General features: G+C 41.8%; 1 protein-coding gene across 1 annotated transcript in view; it reads left to right on the forward strand.

Moving 5' to 3' along the window:
- The first annotated feature begins 256 nt into the window (after positions 1 to 256).
- Positions 257 to 20,573, forward strand: part of LOC125457940 (claudin-16-like) — a 38,071-nt gene continuing 17,754 nt past the window's right edge. Inside the window, exons 1-3 of the mRNA XM_048542748.2 lie at positions 257 to 310; positions 8,417 to 8,466; positions 20,465 to 20,567. Of these exons, the coding sequence (XP_048398705.2) occupies positions 8,440 to 8,466; positions 20,465 to 20,567 (130 nt within the window). The 5' untranslated portion in view covers positions 257 to 310; positions 8,417 to 8,439. The remainder of the gene's footprint in view (positions 311 to 8,416; positions 8,467 to 20,464; positions 20,568 to 20,573) is intronic.

The following is a 20,573-nucleotide window of genomic DNA, read 5'->3' on the forward strand; positions in this document are numbered from 1 at the left end:
AAGACGTGGTGAATGAGCCTGAATTTGGAATGTCTGGCCTACAGATCTGGCATTATGCAAATATTAAATTTCACAAATCACATTTGCATTCGAGGCAAAATTTATTTTTGACTCAAGCCAAATTCTCAAGTTCCATATTACCAAACAACTTTAAGCTTCTGTTTAAGAATTGTAGGTTCGTGGTTATAAGCTTCTTCCGTTTGATGGTTTTCATGCCAAACAAGAAGTGATGACATCATACAAGCTTCCCTCTATTTTAGTGCTAATTTTGAGAAGAAAAACACTGCAATTAACCAAGATCTGGGTACAGGTAAGGCACCTTCCTATATATAAAACTATGTTTGCAGATAGATTTAAGTGCATTTTCCTCAGTGGAGCTGTGTTCTCAGGTCCGTTTAGCTGTTTTTGAAAAGTGACAAAAAAACAAGTAGGCGCTTGGTTTTTTTTGTTGAAAAAAGAGAGAGACAACGGGGTAGAGTACTCACTGTGTAGCCTTTAGTTTTGTTTGTATTTCTAATTTTGGCCTGTTTATTGCTAATTAAGGCAAAACATAGAATTATTTGAAAAAAGTTAGATTTTAATCAAAGAGAAGTTAGCTCTGTCTTCTTGTTGACCATTGCCCTATTGAGAAATTGGTGTGGCTACTACACTCACAAAAACCTGATGCTACTGATTATCCAAATTCTCCGATGTCTGGAGTTGTTGCTCTTCCATTTGTTTTCTAAGTATTTTCCACCAAGATCTTGGAATCTTTTCTTAGATTGGTACCGTGCCTGAGTTTTTGTGTGTTTCTCTCCAGCAGTTATTTTACCTGATGCAACTTATATCATACCTTCTAAGAAAAGAAGCTGAGTGTGGATATTGCAGTATTAAAGAATCCAATGGATGTTTATTACAGTTAACAATTCTATAACAAATATATTCATTGGCACTTATAGGCCCAGGCTAAAGTTAAACTATCAGGTTACATATTTTCAGTAGCATGTCATGCTTTATGTGATACTTGGGTAAGATGGACCATTAGACCATACGCTGTGATGCAGTGGTGATATCATGACGATGACATGCTGACATATTGACTGGGAGATTTAACACAATCGTTTATGGCTCACTGAGATATAGTAAGAACTGATGATGCTGGAGTCAGAGATAACACCGTGTGGAGTTGGAGGGACACAGCAAGCCAGCAGCATCAGAGGATCAGGAAAGCTGACATTTTGGGTCGGGACCCTTCTTCAGAAAAAATCTGAAGAAGGGTCCCGACCCCAAACACTGTGTCATCACAGATTGTTTCTATGTAGTGATGTGGACATTATTTGGACACAATCTTTATTTCTTAACCTTATAATTTTATTTGCACTGGTATCATTAAATCTTTAATCTTCCCTCGATTTCACCCTATCACAGATTTTAGAACATAGAACATAGAACATAGAACAGTACAGCACAGAACAGGCCCTTCAGCCCACAATGTTGTGCCGACCATTGATCCTCATGGATGCACCCTCAAATTTCTGTGACCATATGCATGTCCAGCAGTCTCTTAAATGACCCCAATGACCTTGCTTCCACAACTGCTGCTGGCAACGCATTCCATGCTCTCACAACTCTCTGCGTAAAGAACCTGCCTCTGACATCCCCTCTATACTTTCCACCAACCAGCTTAAAACTATGACCCCTCGTGCTAGCCATTTCTGCCCTGGGAAATAGTCTCTGGCTATCGACTCTATCTATGCCTCTCATTATCTTGTATACCTCAATTAGGTCCCCTCTCCTCCTCCTTTTCTCCAATGAAAAGAGACCGAGCTCAGTCAACCTCTCTTCATAAGATAAGCCCTCCAGTCCAGGCAGCATCCTGGTAAACCTCCTCTGAACCCTCTCCAAAGCATCCACATCTTTCCTATAATAGGGCGCCCAGAACTGGACGCAGTATTCCAAGTGCGGTCTAACCAAAGTTTTATAGAGCTGCAACAAGATCTCACGACTCTTAAACTCAATCCCCCTGTTAATGAAAGCCAAAACACCATATGCTTTCTTAACAACCCTGTCCACTTGGGTGGCCATTTTAAGGGATCTATGTATCTGCACACCAAGATCCCTCTGTTCCTCCACGCTGCCAAGAATCCTATCCTTAATCCTGTACTCAGCTTTCAAATTCGACCTTCCAAAATGCATCACCTCGCATTTATCCAGGTTGAACTCCATCTGCCACCTCTCAGCCCATCTCTGCATCCTGTCAATGTCCCGCTGCAGCCTACAACAGCCCTCTACACTGTCAACGACACCTCCGACCTTTGTGTCGTCTGCAAACTTGCTGACCCATCCTTCAATTCCCTCGTCCAAGTCATTAATAAAAATTACAAACAGTAGAGGCCCAAGGACAGAGCCCTGTGGAACCCCACTCACCACTGACTTCCAGGCAGAATATTTTCCTTCTACTACCACTCGCTGTCTTCTGTTGGCCAGCCAATTCTGTATCCAAGTTCTCCTTTGTTCTTCCTGCTTGTTCTCCCCTTCCACAGACTTGAAAATTCTCACATTTGCAATTCTCTTTGGCTCTAATGAAAGGCCAACAGCTGAAACATTATCTCTCTTCCTCCTTGCAGATGCTGCCTAGGCTATTGATTAGTTCCAGAATTTCTGTTTTTATTCCAGATTTCAGCACCTGCAGTCTTTCATTTTTGTACAATATAATTTCTTCATCATTTCTGGAGTGGAATCCAGAAATTGATAAATAACAGCACCTTAATAATAACATTTATCAAGCACAGTTAGCAGAATTAAATATCTTGAACTGTTTCACATGACATCGTTAAATAAAAGTCTGATATCTGGCAACATCAGCAAATATTCTGTCAGGTGACCAATAGTTTGATCAGATAGAGATAAGTTTTAAGAAGCATCTTAATGGCTTAAAGGGATTTTGCTTGAAGTAGGTGGAGGAAGACTTTTCCAGATGTTTGAGCAAGTAAGTGAACGGATCGGCAGGCTAAAATAGGTTGTGGGGCTTGAGAAAGATTACAGAGATATGGAGGGACTTCAAAACACAACCAAACAGACCTGTTAACACTAGTTGTTCAGGGGCATCCAGGAATGGGATGATCAAGTTTCAGCCTTCTAAAGTGAAGCCTATGCCCGGAGATTAAATTAAAAAGAAAAACTGTTTTTTGAACAGCTGTTGTTTTGTCTGCGGATGGAGGGAGGTATGGAATCCATTCAAATTGTAGAATTTAGGCAGAAAGCAGAAACTTTGACAACATGAGCAGTACCATGCTGTGTAACTGGATCACTATGACTGCAGCCCGGACTCTGCTGTTTGCATTACAGGGAAAGTATGTGAAAAGTGGAAATGTTGAGATGATGGACAGTGGCATGCAACAGGAAATCAAAATCATTACTGCGCAGACTTACAGTGACAAAGATACAAGAATGAAAGTTAAGGAGCAGAATATGTTCCACAATGAAAAGTCAACACACACATGTCAAACCTCCCCATCAACAGGGGAAGGGAGGAACATACACTCCAGTGCTCATTGCAGATTGGCTACCCATCCAGAATCATCATTACATTAAAGTTGTTTTTCCCTTGTGTTTGGTTCCTCACCCTCCTTACCTCTGTCACCTCCCACACCCCTCCTTACTTCAGTAACCTCCTCCAGCCTGTACAGCCCTCCTTATCTCTGTCATTGCCTGCAGCCCATACACCCCTGCCCATCTCTGTCACCTCCGCCAGCACCTACACCTCTTCCTATTTCAGTAACCTCCTCCGGCTTGTACAATTCTCCCTATCTCTATCATCTCCTCCAGCCTGCATTCCCCTCCCTATCACTGTCACCTCCCCCAGATTCCACACTCTACCCAATTTCTGTAACGTCTTCCAGCCTGTGCAATTCTCCCTATCTCTGTCACCCTCCCCCAGCCTGTACAATCGTCCATTTTTCTGTAACCTCCACCAAATCTTATCACCCTCACTATCTTTGTAAGCAATGGTTACAGCCCTTCCAATTTCTGTAACCTGCTACAGCTCTGACAAACCTTCCCTATCTCTGTAATCTCCTCCAGCTGTCTCCATCTCTGTCACATACTCCAGCCTCTGCCACTCTTCTTACCTCTGTATCCCCCTCTATTCCCAACACACCTCTGAAGTCTTTGCATTCTCCAATTCTAACCTCTTGAGGATCTCCAAGTTTATACATTCTGCTAGTGCTAGTTGTGCCATCAGTTGCATGGACCCTAAGCTCTGGAGTTCCCTCCCCAAAGTCCTCTTGCCCCTTTACCTGTCTGTTCCTTTCTGATGTGAAATTAAACACTTTTACAAAACCAACTGTTGTTAGGTAACGTTCCTGTTAAATGTCATGGGATGTTTTATGATGTAAGGCACTAAATAAATGCAATTTTCAGTCTTGATCTTGTGCACTAGAAAAACATTCTTGCCTCAAAACTTTAACAATTACATTAATGTGTTGAGCTATATTTTAAGTGTTAGCTTTCAGATAGCACTCTCGCATCTCCAGTACCTTTAGTGTGAAATTTCATTATGACTCTAGCTGACTGAACTGGACAAGTCAGATCCCAGGCTGAAAGCTGGTTTGATAGATCAGAAGTTTTATCTTTGCTATTTTGTGGCCAGTCACTGAACTGATTCACAAGAGACTGCCACTGTATTTTCAACAAATAAAAATTGTAAGAGCTAGTCTGCAAACATCTGCAACTTTTGTGCCAGACTATTGAGTAAGAGTGTGTGTACATGAAAGGTGAGGATGCGGCTGAGACCATGCAGCTTTCCCTCTGTACTGACCTTACACAGCACAGTGCCTACCCTGCACTGACTCTCCGCCAGTGCAGCATCTATTATTCCTGAACACTGACCCTCCTTCCTGACCCTCTGACAATGTAGAACTGCCTCAACACTGGCCTTCTGAGTGCAGCACTCCCTCAGTACTGACCCTCCAAAGGTACAGTATTCCCTCATGACTGACCTTTGGACAGTGCAGCACCCCTCAGTCCTAATACTCTGGCAATACACCATTTACTCAGTGTTGACCCTCTGACACTGCAACATTCCCTTACTATGGTCCCTCTGGTTGTGCAAAGTTCCTACAGTGCTGACCCCCTGACAATGCGGCACTCCCTCAGTACTACATTTTAATGTCAGCCACAATTTGTGCTGTTGTAGCCGGCATTAAAATCAAACACAAAACCTCAACTCTGAGCAAGAAAACAAAACTTTCAAATGAGCAAACCTAGCGTATATCCATTCTGTAAACGAGACATATTCTCAGACAGTTGATGGATAAGTGATGTGAGGCTTTTAGCTTTCGTTGGTGAGTTTCAATTCCTTCTGCAGATGTCACATGTGATGGTGACTTATTCCCTTCATGGTGAAGTTTTATCATTCTTCCTAGAACAACTACAGAAATACTTTTATTCTGGCAATCCTCCCAAGTTTAGGTATTTTGCAGCCTTCTTTGTTTCGAGTGAAGGTGCTGACTGTCTCTGGGATACAGTCCCTGAAGGTGCTGACTCTCACTGGGTTACAGTCCTTGAAGGTGCTGACTCTCACTGGGTTACAGTCCCTGAAGGTGCTGCCTCTCACAGGGATACAGTTCCTGAAGGTGCTGACACTCACAGCGATACAATTCCTGAAGGTGCTGGCTCTCACAGGGATACAGTTCCTGAAGGTGCTAAGTCTACTTCAGGGAATTTATTTTTGTATTTGTTCATGGGTTGTGGGTGTTGTTGGCTCTGCTAGTGTATTTTGCCCAATTCTATTTGTCTGGAGTCAGTTGAAACCAACCACGCTGCATTGGGTTTGAAGACTGGGTCAGGACAGCTGATTTCCTCCCCTAAAGGACACAATGAATCAGATGGGGTTTTACAATAATCTACATTGCCTACACAGTCTACACCATTATGCCAGCTTTTCTTTCCAGACATTTAAATTTCACCATCTGCCTTGGTGGGATTTGAACCCATGAATTACAAGTCCAGTGACATTTCCATGACATCATCTCTGTTTCTCGCACCATAGTTACTGCTAGGCCTGCTATGTATTTCCAGAATTTTCTTTTTTTACATTCAGATTTGCAGTATCTAAAATATTGTTCGTCTGGACCAGGATCTTTTATCTGATTATTTTCTTTGCTTTTCTCGAATCAGATCCCGAGACAGTGTGCAGCTTCATACTGTCACTCCCATTGTGTTGACCCCATCACACTTCAGGCAGATTTCCTCACTTTATGGATCAGCCACACACTGGAGCCTGAGTAACTCAGGAATATATATTTTTTGGGAGAGATAGCCTGAGATAACAATTAGCTGTCTGGCTCCCCTTTCTAATTTTTGTGAATGATTTTTCAGTGCTGGGACAAGAGTGTTGTAATTCCCATTAATATTCTGTATCCAGAATAGATCAGCCAGGATTCAGATATGGCAGATATCCAGATCATGGAAGCGACTGTATTGGACATTCCATGGTTAAACATTGAATCAGTTCTCAAGAAATCCTCTGTCAAAGGAGCCAATAACATTTTCTGTTTCTGTAATTAACAGCCTCTTTTGTAACTACAACAGAGGGCAAATGAAGCAATCCTATGCCCCCTGCAGGCTCAATAGGAACTTAGGGTTTGCAAAAATCCAGAGAATCACTTCATGAAGACTCATTTACATATTAAAATTATCTGTGCTCTTCTATAAATCCATTGAATCCAAAGTGAAAAATGTTTTAATACTGTTTGTGAAATGCTTTGGGTGAGAGAGACAGACTGAAGGGGAATTGTCCTGTGATACAACTACTCTAACATTAGTATGCATCAGGTCTTCATTGAATTCCTTCAAGTGTGGAAACAGGCCCTTCAGCCCAACAAGTCCACACTGCCCCTCAGAGAATCCCACCAAGACCCATGCCCCTGTAACCCACCCAATCTACACATCCCTGAACACTACGGGCAATTTAGCATGGCCATTTTCATGTAACCTGCACATCTTTAGACTGTGGGAAGAAACCGGAGCACCCGGAGGAAACTCACACAGACACTGGGAGAATGTGCAAACTCCACATGGACAGTCGGCCGAGGGTAGAATCAAACCCAGGTTCTGGTGCTGTGAGGCAACAGTGTTAACCACTGAGCCACTGTGCTGATTCTGACTGAATAAAATACATCCAGGTATCACCAGTAAGGATTATTGCTTCAGCTCAGTTTGGAACTTGAAGATTGGTGGTGAAAGGATGAATTCATTTTGGTTCCCCAAATTTCAATAGGTCGCAGGTATTGGTGCAGTCCTGTTGTCACCCTATCAAACAGGAATGCAATATCCTCTCAGGTAACTCAAATCCAGTCTGACAAGTCAACTGCAGTGTTGGAGCTAAAGTCTCCACTTACTGCACTTTCTGAAGTAGCCTGGCTGCTTCAATCATCTACATCCCTTTCTATGGCAAGCTGCTCCTGAGATCATCATTCCAGCACATCCTTGATGTTCCTTCACCTTGACATTACTCCACACATACATCCAGAAATGGTCAAAGCAGAGAATACCTCACTGAGTAAGACCAATCTGCCCATCAAATCTCTGCAGACACTTTTGAAGATCGATCTGGTTACTGCCACTCCTCCCACTCCTTCTCCAATATTCCCAACAATCAAATATTTAACCAATCTCCTTTTAAAGGCTTAATTTTATGCAGTTCATTAAAAACATTTTTCCTCCTCTCCCATTTGTTTTTTTTCAATCAGTTTATACCTGTGTCCTTTGGTTGTTGAGCATTCCACCACGAGAAACAAATTATCCTTCTTTACACCAACTAAATATTTCATCCTTTCAAAACATCTCTTCCAAATAAAAAGCAACCTCGCCAGGTCCATTTTTGAATCGCAAACCATTTCACTTGCCTACCTGGCCCTTACTGTTTGTTCTTTGGCAATATTGTACCATTCCTGAGACTTTTTTTGTTCTGACCCGTATTCCTGTCAGCCAACTCATTTCTGCTGCTTGTATCTTTTAATTGATCAACTTTTCTCTTGATGTGTATAATAAGTCACTAACTATGACCTCTTCCTTCATCTTAGCTTTGTTCCAGCTCCTCATTGCTTTCCTGTTGTCCTTTACAATGTCCTTGAGTTTATACAAGTAACTTCCTCAACTCTGAAATAAAAATACTCCAGTGATTTGTACTAATGTGGTGACCTGATTGGTTGGAATCTCCAATCAGTCACCTGGTATTCAGGGAAATTTGACCAAAGCCAGTCGGTTCAGGAATCTGTGAGCGAAGGACTGAGATCTGGGACTGTGAGCTGTTTGTTGACCTCCCGAGTGTTGATTGCACCTTGGTAGTCCAGGCTGAGACAGGCTAGGATGAGACAGGTGCTGCAGTTTGTGGCTTTCTTCATCTCCCTGGTTTCTGCCTGCTTTCTTATAGTGGCCACATGGACGGACTGCTGGATGGTGAACGCAGATGATAGTTTGGAGGTGAGTCTGCAGGGTGGTGGGGGAAGGGGTAAGAAAATCAGAGTTGAGATTTTTGCAGCCTGAAATGCAGATTGTCTTTCTGAGAACTGTTTCCAAAATCTTTAGACGCTGTACTAAATTACTTTTTAAATTTTGATGTGAAGTTTAGTATTCACTGTTAAATCTTCAGACGATGTGCTGAATTACTTTTTTAAAAATTTTGACATGAAATTACTGTTTTAGATTCCAATAAACTGACTGAAACAAATTCTGAACCTGGCAATCGCTGTGTGAGTTAGCAATTAATTGAGGAAGGAGGGTCACAAGCCCCTGTGGGGCCCTTGCATTTTCTGAACATTAATTTTAATTCAGATGGTAGAGTTGATGAGGTAAGGGGATGGAACATTATAAGACCAATATTGATAGATGCAGATAAGAAGCAGATCAGCTATAATCTTGTTGAACAATGAAAAAGCTTGGGAAAGCTGAATGGCCTCCTATTCCCCTAAAACAGGCTCAGTGGGGAAGACTGTCATCCTCCTGTCCCTGTGCAACAGCTACAAAGAGGCTGAATGGCCTTCACCTATTCCTGGGCAACAGGCTCAAATAGGGCTGAATGGCCCCCTCCAATTCCAAGACAGGAGGCTTGAGGCACAGAATTGTCTTGTGCCATTTCTAGGTCCTCACAAGGGATAGTTGCAGCTTTCTCAGGGCAGGTCTGAAGTAAAATGGGATTATTTCTTCACAGAGTGTGATCAGTAGCTGAAGCAAATTGTTGAGAAAGCTATACATGGTTGGGACATTGAATTCATTTGATGAATAATGGAATGCTGTTACAGGAGACAGATGTGTTTAGATTCTGAAAGGAGAAGACTGAACGGGTTAGTGATCCTCCCTCAGCTGATCTTATTAATGGTTCTCAATTTCTTCATTTACCTGAGGGTCACCCACTTGGAGACTGGAAACACAATCCAAGCTGACATGTCCAGTGCAGGGAGTGCTGCACAGTTGAAGTTGCTGTTTTATGAACAGACAGGGAACTTATCTTCTCTGACGGATGGACATAAAAGATTCTGCTATTATAAAAAGAGCAGGGCAGTTTCAATATTTATTCCTTAATATGGTGGCTCAATAATTTGTTAGCACTGCGGCCTCACAGCACCAGGGACCTGGGTTTGATTCCACCCTTGGGTGACTGTCTGTGTGGAGTTTGGACATTCCACCTGTGTCTGCGTGGGTTTTGCGTGGGTGGTCCGGTTTCCTCCCACAGTCCAAAGATGTGCAGGTTAGATGGATTGGCCATGGGAAATGCAAGGTTACAAGAATGATGGGGAGAGGGTGTGGGGGTGTGGTGGGTGAGGGCATGGTCTGGGTGGAATGCTGTTTGGAGGGTTGGTGCAGACTCAGTGGGTGGAATGGCCTGTTCTTCCATACTGTGGGGTTTCTATGATTCTAACAAATATCACAAAACAAGTCTTAGTTCTGCTTATGAAAGCTTCCTGAGTGCAAATTTTTTGCTGCATTTCCACCTTAAAACAGGGCTACTTCTTTTGCTGTAAAATGCTTCGCAATGTACTAAATTTGTGAATATGTGTGAAAGGCCTGCACACACAAATCTTTCTTCCTTTGCAATCGTGTAGAGAAATGTCTATCAGCAAAAACAGCTCCTTATCATAAAACCAAATCATCACAGTTGAGAATCTGAACGGGCTCCTGAACCGGCCATTGGGCTCACTTCCAATCTGAATAAAATTCCAATATCTGTGATGAGGAAAAGTGCCTGGAAATTCTGTATAAACATAAATTACAAAACAACCTGAATTCATAATTCAGAGTGTGGTCATTTAAGTGTAAGCTCAAAGTTTAAGGGTAGGAGTTTAACCACCAACCATTCCCTTCCCAGAGTTCCTCAACTCACCCGTGGCCAATACCTTATCTTCCCAGTGGTTGAAAATATTAGAGCAATTAGAGTCACTGGTGGAATCTAGAGGGTAATAATCACTCACTCTGCCCTTGTCCTGCAAAGCCCTGAACCTCTTCTCCCCACCCAATCTAGTAAGAAACAAAAGAAAATCATTTACCTTCTCACAGTTGGATTCCCTAATGATTTGACCTCAACTGATAGTCTTTATGACACTGATTTGCTGGACTCCAGTCAGCTTGTTAAAAGCTGACTGTCGAGCTTCTTGCCCTATCAAGGACTTTCCCAGTGGAATCCTGCCATACCAGAAGCTGCCAGCTGACTGGATCACAATTTGACAAGTTTTTCCATTGGTTGGATGTGGCGTGTCAGTCACTAGACAGAGTTCAATTGTCAATCTAACCAATGCCAGTTTGGACAAGTTGGGCTGAATAGCCTGGCTCAGTGCTGCAGATTCTATATAATATTTAATTTTGTGTTCATATTACATGGTTAATTGTGCATGTAATGCTGATGAACTTCAAGCCTTGCAGGGTCTGGCAATATTCAGATCATAATAATCAGCAGGGGCTGTGTGTGAAACCTGCTGTGTAATAAGCTGCTCACTCACTCTGAAAGTTGCACACGGTTCAAGGTAATGATTAACTTCATTTAATACACATTAACTTCAGTCATTTTAACCTGATGTGGGGATATTACCGCTCTCAATGGTTCAGTCACGCAAGAGTCTTCCCAATCCAGTTATGCCAAGTTCACTATATCTTCCATAATTGATGGTATCCTGTAACTGGACCAGGATTGTGGTGGGACATTACTTGCAAGGCACTACACAGAAGCAGGACATTCTGTCCAACCACTTTGTGCCACTCTTTACCCTCCAATATTAGCAAATAGTCTTCATCATATTTACATCCATCTGTTCCTCCATCTCTTTGACTCCTTTTCCTTCATCCTGGCTCCTGCGCTCTCAATCTAATAATCAACACAGTTTCTGCATCAATCAAAAATCTTGGGAGTGAATAATCATTACTGCCTGTTTGAACAGGTTACAAACATATGAACAAGGAACAAAATGAGGCACTTGGCCCTTTAAACCTTCTCTGCCATTCAATAAGTTCATGACTGATCTGAATTTAACCTCAACCCTACATTCCTGCATACCTCTGATAATTTTTCATCCTGTTGGTAATCTACAATCTATCTACCTCTGTCTTTAAAATGTTTAAAAATTCTGCATTACTTTGTTTTGAGGAAGGGGAATTCTAAAGTCACTCCACCCATGGAGAGGAAAAGGTTTCCTCAACTATCTTCATAGGCAACCTTTTATTTGTAAACTATTTGCTCCTGCTCGCTGGTCAACATTTCTTTTGCATAATCTTCAACTCCATGGTTCCATTTTGGACATGTCAATGGGAACCATCTGCTTCAATCAACTGGCTCTCATTTTTCATAATTTCAAACAGTTTTATCATAGAGTTAATTCTACAATCAACTGATCAGGTCTGAGCTCTGCAAACCCGTTACATCCTGTTGGAAATGATGGTGGACAATTAAACTGCCCATTGGAGGAAGTGGCTCCACAAATGTCTCCTTCTAAATCATATGGAGCCCAGCACATCATTGGAAAGGATAAAACTGAAGCATTTGAAAGTATTTTCATCCACAAGTATCAAATAAATAATTCATCTTGGCCCCTGACATAGGTACTCAGCATCACAGTTGCCAGTCTCAAATCAATTCAATTCAATCCACACGTATACATTAGAAGGCATTGGATAAAAGGCTATAGGCCTCACAACATTGTACAATAATACTGAAGATTTCTCCAGAACTAGCTGCAGCTGTGTCCAAACTGTTCTAATATAGCAAAAATACAGTCACTTGCCAGAAAATGTGGAAAATTGTCCAAGTATAGTGATGCATTATGTGTAGTTTATATATTTTAGAGTTTAGATTTTAGGCGATTGGCACATAGGTTTGTTTACTTTGGAGAAGGGTTTAAAAAAAAGGTCAGAAAGCCCTTCAACAACAATGACCTAATATAGCAACTTATCAGACAGCAGGTTGACTGTAAACCCTAGTGTGTTAATATAAGATTGTTTATACTGGGTTTGAGCATTTGTTTTATTTATTTGATTCCTTTATTCATTTATGGAATGAGGGTGTCACTGGCTAGGCAGCGTTTATTGCCCATCCCTAAGTGCACAGAGGGCAATTCAGAGTCAACCACATTGCTGTGGGTTTGGAGTCACATGTAGGCCACACCAGGTAAGGATGGCAGTTTCCTTCCCTAAAGGACATTGGTGAACCTGATAGGTTTTTCCTGACAATCAACAATGGATTCATGGTCATCATTAGATTCTTAATTCCATATATTTTAATATTGAATTCAAGTTTCACCATCTGCCGTGGCTGGATTTGAACTCACGTCCCCGGAAAGTTATCTGGGTTTTTGGATTGACAGTCCAGTGATAATACCAATATGCCATCGCCTCCCAATTATATATTGTCACATGTATTTTGTGACATGATTTATACATTGTTACGTGTATTTTGTTACAAAATACAGTGAAAATCATTGTATTGTGTTGCCACACTCCGGCACCATTGTGCAATACAGGAAACGAAACCAAAACATAAGAATATAAAGGCAGAAGGATAAAGAAATAAAGAACAGTGTTCAACTTCACAGCCCTTCTTGTTAAGTTCTCGCCATGGGCCTATTGGCCAGGCATGAGCCCCCTTTGCTGCACCACTGCCTCTGCAATGAATGTCACCACACTTCAGTGCCACCTTGCCTCCACCAATGCCCTCACCAATGTAAGTCCTTGCTGAACCTCACCAATGCAGCCACTGCCAATGCCATAGGGTCTTAAACTGGGCTCAAACGCACCTCTGCTTCCATGAATCTGTGCTGGATGCAGATGCTGCCAGGTACGCAAAGTTGCCTGTGGTGTGAATCATATAATCATAGAATTCCTACAGTGTGGAAGCAGGCCATTTGGCCCGTTGAGTCCACACCAACCTGCTGAAGAGCATTCCATCCAGACCCATCCCTGTAACACTGTATTTCCCATGGCTAAACCACATAGGCTGCATAATCCTGGACACTCTGGGCAATTTACCATGGCCAATCCACCTAACCTCTGCACATCTTTGGACTGTGCAAACTCCACACAGACAGTTACCTTTGGGTGGAATTGAACCTGGGACCCTGGCACTGCAAGGCCACGGTGCTAACCACTGAACCACTGTGCCACCATCAGTCAGCAATAGAACCAGCTCGTCAATACAGAATCTGCGCTGACCTACTCAAGGCCACACTGGGCCACTCACCACCACCTCAATCACACCCTTCAACAAAAGCTAAGTAAAATGAGATAAAAGAGAAAAAAGGAGAAAAGAGAGAAATAAACAGCGAAGAATCAAAAAGTAAAGCAGATGGAGCGGATAAGCCCCAGGCTCAGAAGACCTTCTCCACCCAGGTTTATGACAGGGAATATAACCATTGAAAGCCAGTGGTTTGCTTTTTGCTGAAAATAATCACAGGTAGATTTTACCTTACAAAAGCCAACAATTGAAAGCTTTTAGGGCCGTTTTGAAGGTGGACTGACGTGTATCAGAACTTTATTTCCTAGAAAGGTATCTGGGACAGTTCAGAGGAAGCTTAGGCACCTTTGTGTAGCCATTAAGTGTGTGAGATTTCCAGATCAGAAGTGCTTGGTTAGAAATCAGCAGATTACTAAAACATTGAGAAAGTCTACACTTTCCATGTCATGAGTATTCATGTAAGAACACTTTACAATCAGTGGACAGAACTGAGGAGAAGCAGTTGAATTGAAATTAATTATTTAATATAGCAGGATAATTTCTCTGGATTTTGATTACTACAAAGTGATGATTTTGGGGAATAGATATGACTTTGTTTTGCTGTGTATTTAAGACTTGTCAATTAATATTCTGCATTTAACTAGCTTCACTTTATTTTAGTTTGCTCCATGTGTGTAATAAACTTCTGTTTTATTGTTAAAGAAAATCTGTAGCTTTGTGTTAATATGTTTCAGTGAATGACCACAACATTAAATTAAGTAAAGAGATCCATCACACCAGCTGTCACTCTGGGATCTGACTTGTCCAGTAGTAACATCAACTGGACTCATAACAGTATGTGGTATCCACAAAAAGCAAGACAGATCCAACCCGATTAATCACTCCCTCTTCAATTTACTTTTGATAATCAGCAAAGTGATTCAAGGAATCATCAACAGTGCCATCAAGCTGCATTTGCTCAGCAGTAATCTGTTTACTGAAGCTGAGTTTGGATTCCACCAGAGCAACTCAGCTCCCAACTGCACTACAGCCTTTGTTCAAAAATTAACAAAAGAGCTGAATTTCACAGGTCAGGGGACAGTGACAACTTTTGACATCAAGACTGCATTACACTGAGTGAGGCATAAGAGACCCAGCAAAACTATTGGAATCAAGGGGGAGAACTGGTCGGTGGCATACTCAGCACAAAGGAAAATGGTTGCGGTTGTTGGAGGACAGTCATCTCAGCCACAGGACATTACAGCAGAAATTCCTCAGAGTAGTGTTGTCAGTGCAACAATTTTCAATAATACTAAAAACAAGAAAAACTGAGCTTTTAGCTGCAGGAAAAGAATGATGCATTGGAGATAAGATGGATGTGATGCTTCAACTGCCTCATTTTTTAAAAAATCAACATTTCGTTTTTACATTTTACGACACGGCCTCAGTGCAAGAAGTAGGAAGACTTGGACGATACCAGTTTTGGTCTGACAAGTGGCAAGTAAGATTCATACAAGTGCAAGGGAGCAATCGTATCCAACAAGTCAGAATCCAACTGTCACCCATTTACATTTAATTGCATCACTATCACTAAATCCCCTACTATCAACATTATGGGGGTTACCATTGCCCAGAAACTGAACTGGACTAGCCATATAAATACTACGGCTCCAATAGCAGGTCAGTAATCCATTTTTCTCTTTCTTCATCAGTTTCTTGGTTCTTCTATGCTGAATTCTAAAATGCACTCAGTTGTCAGGTTTACATTTATTTTGGTCACTTTGTAAGGTTTACCCTTTAAACAAATACAATTTTTATCTTCTCTTAGTAGGCACAGTTGGATCACCTTCCCTGTTGGCTTTTGGTGCCTCAAGGAAGTGTAAATTTATTATGAATCATGTATTAATATTTTAAATCCTGCCATTGGCTGTCTACTACAATGTCTTTTGATGTAGTTTTACAATTTACCACACCTTATTACTTTCATAATTACTTCTGTTTAGATTTGCAATTCTAGTTTTCTAGTTTTACACACTAAAACATAATATAAAATTTTGTCATATTATGGTCGCTCTTTCCGAGAGGTTCCTTTACATTGAGATTATTAATTACCCTTTCTCATTGCCTAATTGTAAATCTAACATAGCCCATTCTCTATTTGGTTCCTCAACATACCGTTCTAGCAAATAATCAAGGAATTCATTCCTCCATAGTTTTGTGCCAGTTAAATTTAGTCAATTTGTGTACAGAATGAAGTTCACCATGGTTCTGTGTTACAACTATTCCATTCACCTTGAATTTCCAGATTTATACTATCTCCTACATTGTCACCACTGTCTGATGGCTTATAATCAACTCCCAGCAATGTTCCCTGACCTTTGAATTTTTTTTAAGCTTTACCCAAACTGATTCTGCATCTTGATCTGCTGACGTCTCATTGCTCCATTAATAAGAAAAGAAAATAAGAAATTCTCTCTTTACCCAGGTTCAGCTTGATAAACATTCTCTGGACTGCCTCCAATGCCAGTATATCTTTCTTAGTTAAGAGGAGCAAAAGTGCTCATGATGTTCTAGCTTTTATACATACAGGCTGCGAGTACATTGAGCCTGGTGAATAATAACAAAAGCTGAGGTTCCTCCACATGTAGTTTCTCAAATGCCATACCTGCCACACTCACACAGTCATGTCTTCCTGTCCTCAAATATGGACAAAATCAGATCACTTTATCCCCTGTGAGGAAAAAAGCATCTTGGCTTCTTGCTCCCTCTCTGATGTGTCACAGTGGCTGCAGATTGGCTATTGTTTCAATGACTCTGAGCTGAAGTCAGCCACAGTCACGTAACGTAGATGTGTTTATCTTGGAACACATCACACATCAGCTTAGACAAGGTCAGGACAACAGATCCTATGATAAAGGAGAAGAATTAAGCAGTTGGTATTTTGTGGAAACCTTCCAGCTTCATAGTCACTTCTACCAGTGGAAGTTTATTTATTTCTCAAATTTTAAACTGTTCTCAACATGACAGAATGTGATTTCACCCCTTGGTTCCTAGATAGTTATTTGATTACATGACCCTTCCCATGCAGTCTGTCACCTCTTCTCCAGGGATGCCTATAATTACCATAGATGTATAACTATTTTTCAAAACAATTCGTTCCATGTGTCAGTCAAGGTCCCCTTTTGTCTTAGCATCAAAAAATGTGAATTCAATCTCCACGTGAGACACTGAGCATATGATTTAATGTACCACACCCAGAGCAGTACTGAGGGAGTGCCACATTATTGGAGGTGCCATCTTTAGGATGTGTTAGCAAAGTATGGTCTGCCGATCCTTTCAAGTGGACATTAAGCATCCCATGACCCTGAGCAAAGAAAAGAGGCTGAGTGGTCCTTAGTGACCTAGTCAATAGTGATTCTATAACCCGAAAACAAATTGTTGTTCTTTTTGAAAAGGAAATATTCTTTCATGAGATGTGGTCTTTTTTGCCAGGGCCAAAGTTTGCTGCTCACCCCTAACTGCCCTGGAGAAGATGGTGGAAAGCTGCCTTAATGCAGTCCATGTAGTGTAGGTACACTCAGTGTGCTATCAGCCAGGGAACTGTATGACTTTGACCCAGTAACATTGAAGGAATGTCAAAACATTTCTTATTCATGATGCAGAGTGGCTTGGAGAGGAACTCCTAGGTTGTGGTGTTCTCATGTATATACTGCCCTTGTCCTTCTAGATAGAAATGATTGTGGGCTTGGAAGGTGTGCTGAAGTAGACTTGGTGCATTTCTGCAGTGCATCTTCACACTGTGAAGGAGGCAAGTGTTTAAGCTGATGGATGGGGTGCCAATCAAGCAAACCTTTTGCCCAGATGCTGTTAAATTCCTTGAGTGTTGTTAGAGTGGCACTCATCCAGGCAAGTGAAAAGCATTCCACACACCTTCTACGATGAGATTAGGCAAGATTTAGGGAGCATAAGATGGGGAAGGAAACTGCAGGGGATGGACGCATTAGAAATGTGGAGCTTATTCAAGGAAAAGCTCCTGTGTGTCCTAGATAAATATGTACCTGTCGGGCAGGGAGGAAGCTGTAGAGGGCGGGAGCCGTGGTTTACGAAGGAGGTGGAATCTCTGGTCAAGAGGAAAAAGAAGGCTTCTGTTAGGATGAGATGTGAAGGCTCAGTTAGGGCACTTGAGGGCTACGAGGTAGCCAGGAAAGACCTAAAGAGAGAGCTCAGAAGAGCCAGGAGGAGACATGAGAAATTGTTGGCGGATAGGATCAGGGTAAACCCTAAGGCTTTCTATAGGTATTTAAGGAATAAAAGAATGACGAAAGTAAGATTAGGCCCAATCAAGGATAGTAGTGGTAAGTTGTGTGTGGAGTCAGATGAGATAGGGGAAGCGCTAAATGAATATTTTTCAACAGTATTCACTCTAGAAAATGACAATGTTGTCAAGGAGAATATTGAGATACAGGCTACTAGACTAGGTGGGATTGAGGTTCACAAGGAAGAGGTATTAGAAATCCTTCAGAGGGTGAAGATAGATAAGTCCCCTGGGCCGGATGGGATTTATCCTAGGATCCTCTGGGAAGCCAGGGAGGAGATTGCTGAGCCTTTGGCATTGATCTTAAACTCGTCATTGTCTACAGGAATAGTGCCAGATGACTGGAGGATAGCAAATGTGGTTTCCCTGTTCACGAAGGGGAGTAGAGACAACCCTGGTAATTATAGACCAGTGAGCCTTACCTGTTGTTGGTAAAGTGTTGGAAAAGGTTATAAGGGATAGGATTTATAATCATCTAGAAAAGAATAAGAATTGATTAGGGATAGTCAGCACGGTTTTGTGAAGGGAAGGTCGTGCCTCACAAACCTTATTGAGTTCTTTGAGAAGGTGACCAGACAGGTAAATGAGAGTAAACCGGTTGATGTGGTGTATATGGATTTCAGCAAGGTGTTCGATAAGGTTCCCCACAATAGGCTATTGTACAAAATGCGGAGGAATGGAATTGTGAGAGATATAGCAGTTTGGATCGGAAATTGGCTTGCTGAAAGAAGACAGAGGGTGGTAGTTGATGGGAAATGTTCATCCTGGAGACCAGTGGTGTACCATAAGGGTCAGTGTTGGGTCCACTGCTGTTTGTCATTTTTATAAATGACCTGGATGAAGGCGTAGAAGGATGGGTTAGTAAATTTGCAGACGACACTAAGGTCAGTGGAGTTGTGGATAGTGACGAAGGAAGTTGTAGGCTGCAGAGAGACATAGATAAGCTGCAGAGCTGGGCTGAGAGGTGGCAAATGGAGTTTAATGCAGACAAGTGTGAGGTGATGCACTTTGGTAGGAGTAACCAAAAGGCAAAGTACAGGGCTAATGGTAAGATTCTTAGTAGTGTAGATGAGCAGAGAGATCTCGGTGTCCATGTACACAGATCCTTGAAAGTTGCCACCCAGGTTGACAGGGCTGTTAAGAAGGCATACAGTGTTTTAGCTTTTATTAATAGAGGGATCGAGTTCCGGAACCAAGGGGTTATGGTGAAGCTGAAGAAAACTCTGGAGCGGCCACACTTGGAGTATTGTGTATAGTTCTGTTCACCGCATTATAAGAAGGATGTGGAAGCTTTGGAAAGGGTGCAGAGGAGATTTACTAGGATGTTGCCTGGTATGGAGGGAAGGTCTTACGAGGAAAAGCTGAGGGACTTGAGGCTGTTTTTATTCGAGAGAAGAAGGTTGAGAGGTGACTTAATTGAAACATATAAAATAATCAGAGGATTAGATAGGGTGGATAGGGAGAGCCTTTTTCCGAGGATGGTGACGGCGAGCATGAGGGGGCATAGCTTTAATTTGAGGGGTGAAAGATATAGGACAGATGTCAGAGGTAGTTTCTTTATTCAGACAGTAGTAAGGGAATGGAACGCTTTGCCTGTAACGGTAGTAGATTCGCCAACTTTAGGTACATTTAAGTCATCATTGGATAAGCATATGGACGTACATGGAATAGTGTAGGTTAGATGGGCTTGCGATCGGTATGACAGGTCGGCACAACATCGAGGGCCGAAGGGCCTGTACTGAGCTGTAATGTTGTATGTTCTATGTTATACTTTTGCATTCTAGACAGTGTACAAGGTTTGTGGAGTCAGGAGGTGAGTTAATCACTGCTGATATCCTAGCCTCTGACCTTCTTTCATAGTTAAAATATTTATATGTCTGGCCCAGTTCAGTTTCTGGTCAATGGTAACCACCAGGAATTCAATGATGCTAATAGCATTAAATGCCAAAGGGAGATGGTTAGATTTGCTTCTGAGATAGCAGGAACTGCAGATGCTGAATAATCTGATTTCTGAAGAAGGGTCTAGGCCTGAAATGTCAGCATTCCTGCTCCTCTGATGCTGCTTGGCCCATTGTGTACATCCAGCTCTGCACCATGATTAGATTTGTTCCTGTTGGAGATGCTTGTTGCTTGAGATGACTGTAGCATGAAAACTACTTTCCACTTATCAGCTCAAGATTGAATATTGTGTGGATCACATTTGGAATCGGACTGCTTTAGAATCTCAGAAATTGCGAATGATACTGAACATTGGGCAATCATCAGTAATCCTCTCACACCGACATTGTGAAAGTAATTGTTGAAGCAGCTGAAGATGGTTGAGCCCAGGAGACTACCTTAAGGAACTCCTGCAGAGTACGCATGACATACCCTCAGTTGATAGCCATCCTTATCCCATTTCAGACAGGTTAATTCATTTTGGATTCATTTAATGTTCAGCTTTTATTCTTAGTTTTTGCATTTTGTTCGCTCAGGTGAGCCAGAAATGCCGCGGACTCTGGTGGGAATGTGTCACAAGTACAGTAGATGGGATTCGAACATGTGATGATTATGATTCAATTCTGTCTGACCTTCCCTGTGAGT

This window comes from Stegostoma tigrinum, chromosome 14 (assembly GCF_030684315.1).
Source record: "Stegostoma tigrinum isolate sSteTig4 chromosome 14, sSteTig4.hap1, whole genome shotgun sequence".
Lineage (NCBI taxonomy): Eukaryota > Metazoa > Chordata > Chondrichthyes > Orectolobiformes > Stegostomatidae > Stegostoma > Stegostoma tigrinum.